Here is a 6,241-nt window from a genome sequence, read left to right on the forward strand (position 1 = left end):
ATATTTTCTGTTGCCTCAGAAAAAAACAATGGGTTGAAACTAAATCAAAAGAGTTTCCAGCTCAACATTAGGAATAACTTCCTGACGCAGCAGTTCCTCAGTGGAACAGGCTTCCCCGGGAGGTGGTGGGCTCTCCTTCCTTGAAGGTTTTTAAACAGAGGCTGAATGGCCATCTGACAGCAATGCTGATCCTGTGAATTTAGAGGAAGGTATTTGTGAAGTTCCTGCATTGTTCAAGGGGTTGGACTAGATGACCCTGGGGGTACCTTCCAACTCTATAATTCTATTATTTGAATTTGGGTTTTCACAGACCCTGGTCCAACACTCTAAGCGTGACATAAAGTGACTTCTCCGTAGGAATTTTGTTACGTGTGAAGATTATCTTTCATATCCTACAGTCGACCAATTGCCTAATTAGAGGTTGGAGTTGGAGCTGGAGCCACGTACAAAGCAGCGTAATGCCAAGCTAAATAAGTCTTACTGAAGAAACGACTAATATGATGGGGAGTGAGTGAGACAGCAGAAGCTGAAAATGGCTCTCCTCGCTTTTTAAAAAATGTACAGTGTTTATAATAATACAATTTTCTATAGCGTATGAGGAAAACAGCAAACTATGTTGTTTATCACTGTGTTCAATTTCTTTTTTGCCAATCAAAAGATAAGGTATGATTATGATGTATATTCACAGAGCTGTTTTCCTGTGTGCCTCCTTTGAAGAGGTAAACACCTAATTGCCATGGGAAAGACCTCACTAGCAGGAGAATGGTGTGATTGTCCAGAGTTCCGTAATGCTGTTACATCATAGTAGATGGGGGTGGGGGGGTGGAGCAGGGTACATAGCTCAGGCTCCGTGGGATTTATAAAACTAAGTGGATGAGTTATAAATGAGCAATTACAAACTGGGCTTACAGGTGGAAGAGGGGAAGTGGTTGAAATCCCTCATTGTTTGTCCACAAGCAGTCTCAGGCCTTTTGTGTGTTTGTTTTAGAATGGATTATATATATTGAATATCAGGTTTTAAAGACATAGGTACACAGTCTTTTGAAAGGCTTCTCTAATCCAGTATATTAACATGTGAAGACCAAAGATTCTGTCCAGAATGCAGTATGTTTTGAGCATTCATACTCCATGGCAGGTGTTTCTTTGCTTGAGACAAAAGCTGTACATAACCAGACCAGTACATAACAAAATATTCTGCAGTATCTACTGGGCGATGGGGAGATGTACGTCCATTGAACTCCAGGCTATAAGGAGCTCTGGAGGAGCCCAGCCCACTCCGAACCATTCAAAGCCCTGCCCCAGATACTGTTTTTGAAAGTATGTTTCTAGCCTTCTTATTGCTAGAGGGAGACATGCAGGCAGCATTCTGAGAGCTGCTGCTACTATCCAGTATTTTGCTCACTAATTGAAAAGCACTCAGCATGTATTAAATCTTACATTTATGCTCTATCCAAGGCGCATAAGATTTGATTTCATTTGTATTTAGGGTTATGCTGTTTTTGTCACTCTGGGATTTCTCTTCCTTCCCACGCACCTACTGCATACCCTCAACATCCTTTTCCAAATAACCTCTGGCTGCATGTCTGGAGTTGTTTCACAGTTGTGTCAAAGAAAATACTGTGAACAGCTAAGGCAGTCTGCTTCTTTCCTTGTATTTGAATTGTCATGATGAGCATTCCCCTTCCAGGATTCTTCAGTTTGCATCACATTAGAAATATGCTAACCTTTGCATAATATCCTCCCCTTGTCTATTTATGGATAAATACCATCCCTGTGTCCCCTCCCTCACTCACTGCAGTCATCTTTAAACCCACATTTTACTCATCACCTCTTTTGCTCTGGGAATCTTTTTTCCTTTAAAAATAACTGACTCTGCCTAGCTTCCCCACTTTCTATTAAAGGAGCCCTCCCTGCCAGGACCGGATCTATAGGTTTTTTGAGGGGGGCAAATTAAAAAATGGTCCCCCTTATGGGCCATTCTATCTTATGGTCCCTGTGACGGAACGGCTTCGGTCTGCCTACCAGACCCCGTTCCCCGAGCCCCCCCCCCTTTTCTTTTTAGGGAGCTATTTCTCCTCCAGCCAGTTGGGCTTGCTGCCAGCACCTGCTCAGCCCAGGGTTCGGACTGAGAGGAGCAGGACTCCCAATCCCCCTCTCCAGCTTTGAGGTCAGGCCTCAAGGTCCTCTGCCACCCTATACTTGGTATCACAGAGACCACAGCACTTCTTCGGGAAACCCCTGGAGGATTGGCACCTTATCCAACTACATGCCTTCCCCCTTCCCCGGGGCCCCCTTCATAAAGCAGCGTGGTCTAAAGCGGTTGGAGATCTATGTGGTACAAAGTTTGACTGCCAGCATTCAAAACAGTAAAAATATTTAATTAGAAGAGAAAAAAAAAAAACAGTTGCATGTAAAAGTTTAGCACAGCACCTGAACAGCAACCAGAAGGACAAACAAAAGGTGGATTTAAACTCATCCTCCCGTCCCTGGTTTAAACTTGCCCTGCCTTGTGAATGACTTCCTCGGTCTGACTGCCTGGAGTCCATTCCTCCTCTCCCTTAGGAGAAGGCCTCTCCCACAGTCAGGAGCCCACAGACTGACAACCTCTCTCCTTGAGTGCCAGCCAAGAACTGCCCTTTTCCCACCTAACTCCAATTAAAAAAAAGAACTTCCTGCCCCTCTAGGAGGCTTTCCCCCCTAGAGGTGATGGTTTAACTCCGGAAGGGAGGAGGGAATGAAGGGAAGGCTAGGCCACAAAGCCTGCCTTAGCAGTTTCATGTTCCCTCCCAACCAAGTACCACCATTAACTAAGATGGCGTTTCTCCAGTCCCATAGAATACAATGGATTCCATACCCAATTTGGCGCCGCTCCCCCCTCGTTGGCACCTGTGGCAAGCACCTCCCTCTGCCCCCCTCCCCTATATCCGGCCCTGCTCCCTGCACTCTGTATAGTAACAGAGGGCTGTGAATGAGATGATATTTAAAAGCCACAAAGCAGGAAATCCAGTGTCAAATATCTTGGTGCACAGGTGAGCCCCCACCCCATGCAGGTGCAAATTGTATTGCAGTGTTTGCATTAATAACCCTGCATTCTGTCTACAGAACAGTAATACAAGTGACTAAATTACAAGGACTGCTCTGGTTTATTTCACCACATCCATCAGAACATAGACTTTGCAAATCATTTTCCATCCCTTGCAATAGAGATATTATTAACATCATTGTAAACACCTCCGGCAAAGTTGTTAGCCAGTGCTGAAGTTAAGAGCAGACGTTTGAGGTTCACTACACACGTATTAGTGTGTGCGTTTGAGGGTGTCCTCTGTTGCCACATCTCTACAAATATGACCCTCATGTCACACAGTTTTGGCCTCATCACCGAGCCAGAGAAGGACTCCTCCTTTTGGCTGTTTGTACACTTTATAAAGTCTGCTTAATCTTCCTAATGGGTTCAGGTGGGGCAGGGAGGACAGTAGCCTGGTCAACAGCTCACTTGAGTTTGATCAGAAGAGATTTAGGAGTACAATGTAATAGACCAAGACCACACGCTGTTCTTGAAGATTAATCAGAAATCAACTGGCCCCACTTGCAGTTCTTTACTCCCAACAGCAGGTTAGACTTATCACTCTGCACCTATTAGGGATCCAGTCTCCAGGTTGGATCTGGGGATCTCCCAAAATTACAGCTCAAACCCTAGACTGCAGAGATCAATTCCCCAGAGAAAACGGATGCCTTGGCAGTTGGACTCCAGGGCATTATACATCACTGAAGCCCCTGTCTTCTCCAGGCTCCATGCCTAAATCTCCAGGGGCTTCCCAACTTGGAACTGGCAACCCCACCCCCCTGTCCCTTGCCAGTGGGTGTGGGGGCGGGGGGAACCTGCCCACCCTATTTGGGGAAAGGAAAATGAGAATGAATAAAGAGACAGGCAGGGGCAGAGATAAAGTAAATAAAAGAATAAGAAAAGCACAGGAAGGCTGGTGAAATGGGATAGCAGAAAAATAGAGATGCCTTGAAAAAAATGAAGGCTCTTTCCAGGTGGGGCCTGGAGATCTCCTGGAATTACAGCCAACCTCCAGAAAACATGGATCAATTTCCCTGGGAAAAATGGCTGCTTTGGAGGAGCAGGTCTCTTTGGCATTATACCTTGCTGGGGTCTCTCCTGTCCCCAGACCCTGCCGTCTCCAGGCTGGACTTCCAAATCTCTAGGAATTTCCCCATCAGGAGTTGGCAGCTTTAGGACATTCCTTACCCCCAGTTAGTTGAGGAGGAGATAATCTTCCTTTCTTAACTGTATTCAGTGCCAGGCCTCTCTTTCCTCACCAAAAAAACCAACAACCCATAACTCACACACACCCCATTATAATTCTGGTGACCAGAATTTGCTGTCTGTGACAAAAAGGTTCTCATCCCTGTAAACTCTGTGGAAGTTGCCTAGAGTCTGAAGAGAGAGGGAATAGGGAGGCCCTTCACAAAATGGCTGTTGAAAAACTACACCGTTGTTGTTACCTGTCATAATGAACTCTTGCAGCGCTGCCTCCAGTGAGGACCAGGACCCAAAAGAAGTTCTGTCATCTGTCTGTCAATTTGTTATCTGTCTGTCTTCTCTCCATCTAATAGTTGGCAGCCTTGTGCCTCTTGGCTTACCTCGTTTAGTCTGTCTCTGGCCTTGCAGTTGGCTGGGCCCATCTGAGCCCTCCTCTCCACCTGGAAACACTTCTGAGGAGGCAGCAGTCCAGCCAGGGGATAGGAGTCTTCTTTGAGGGCTCTTTCCCTCCAAAAGCGATATAAGCCAATAGGAACCAATCCCTCAGGAATCCTGGGAACTGTAATTTCACATGGCAGAGGCCTGAACTATGGTTATCAGTTGCCAACCTCCAGGGTCCAGGTGGGGCCTGGAGATCTCTCAGAATTGCAGTCAATTTCCAGACTACAATTCCCCTGGAGGAAATGGACACTTTGGAAAATGGATGCTATGGCATCACATCCTTGCTGTGCTCCATCCCCAAATTTCACTTGGCTGCATCCATGATAAGAAAGGAAGGCACAACATTACCCTGTATAAAGAAAGACAACAATCCTAATTGTAGGAAAAACTGTGGGCACAAGGCAGATTTTTTGCACTGTGGACCTGTAAGTACATAAGATTTTTGGGGGCACAAGTGTCCCAACAAATAAAGCATATCACAGGTTATGACTTACCTTTTGTTTTGATTTTTCCATATTTAATCATTTTATTAATAATTGCATCAAGCAGTTTAGAAATGAGACTGATAATAACCGCAGTTTCTTTCTTTGCAGGTCACGAAGGCAGAATAGGAATGGCATCCATTCGACTAAAGGAGGGCTGCGAGTTCGACGGAGGACGAGTCTATCGACATGTTGCAGACTTCTTGCCAACATACGCAAGGCCTCATTTTGTGAGGATTCAGGTAGGGCCACCTTCCAGAATCCTCCTTCCATCACTGGACCAGACAGAGATGGAAATCTGCTTTTGGGAAAAAGGCGTCCGTTCATGGAGACTTCAATGTCACATGGATAGGAGATCCTCAGAACTAGCTAGTGCTTGTTTTTTATTTGCATGGAGTATTTTATATGATGGAAAATTTGGAACTGGAATTTTTTCCTCCTGCGTGCCCTCCATCCAAGTATCGTCTGAAGTGATGCAATCCATCGTAGCGCATCACCATTCTATTACCTGTTTTCCATCTCATTCTCCTGTATTCAGGGCAACAAGCCCCTGCATTGCATGGTGTAAGGTATGGCAGACATAAAAAATTAAATCTAAAAAAGTTGCTAGCCTATAAGCATCTTGAGTACCTTGCCTGCCCACACTTTTAGTAATTTTATCAGCAGCCTAAAATAGGAACCCCTGTCCCCCAAATCTACAAGATTACAAAAGAAGTGCCAAGCTCACCTACAGGTGATTTTTTTCCCCCACCGCAGGCCAGTAAACAAGGCCGTAGATAAATGTCTCTGTACAAACCCAGGAGATATCACATTGCATCTTACTGCATTACATTTTATTTTTTTCCTTTGTCATTACAGGATGTCATTGAAATTACAGGAACATTTAAATACCGGAAGGTGCAATTAGCTGAAGAGGGATTCAACCCAGAGGTTATTAAAGACACCGTGTATTTCCTGGAGGACAAAGAAAAGTCATATGTGCCTCTCACTGAGGAAATTTATAACTCAATATGTAACAATAGCCGGAAACTATAAAGTGCCCAAAACTTAA

The 6,241-nt window shown here is 45.0% G+C and overlaps 1 protein-coding gene across 1 annotated transcript in view; it reads left to right on the forward strand.

The window, feature by feature from the left end:
• The window catches only part of SLC27A2 (solute carrier family 27 member 2), a 32,887-nt gene extending 26,646 nt beyond the window's left edge, over positions 1 to 6,241 (forward strand). Inside the window, exons 9-10 of the mRNA XM_060260008.1 lie at positions 5,302 to 5,432; positions 6,049 to 6,241. Of these exons, the coding sequence (XP_060115991.1) occupies positions 5,302 to 5,432; positions 6,049 to 6,225 (308 nt within the window). The 3' untranslated portion in view covers positions 6,226 to 6,241. The remainder of the gene's footprint in view (positions 1 to 5,301; positions 5,433 to 6,048) is intronic.

This window comes from Heteronotia binoei, chromosome 19 (genome assembly GCF_032191835.1).
Source record: "Heteronotia binoei isolate CCM8104 ecotype False Entrance Well chromosome 19, APGP_CSIRO_Hbin_v1, whole genome shotgun sequence".
Taxonomy (NCBI): domain Eukaryota; kingdom Metazoa; phylum Chordata; class Lepidosauria; order Squamata; family Gekkonidae; genus Heteronotia; species Heteronotia binoei.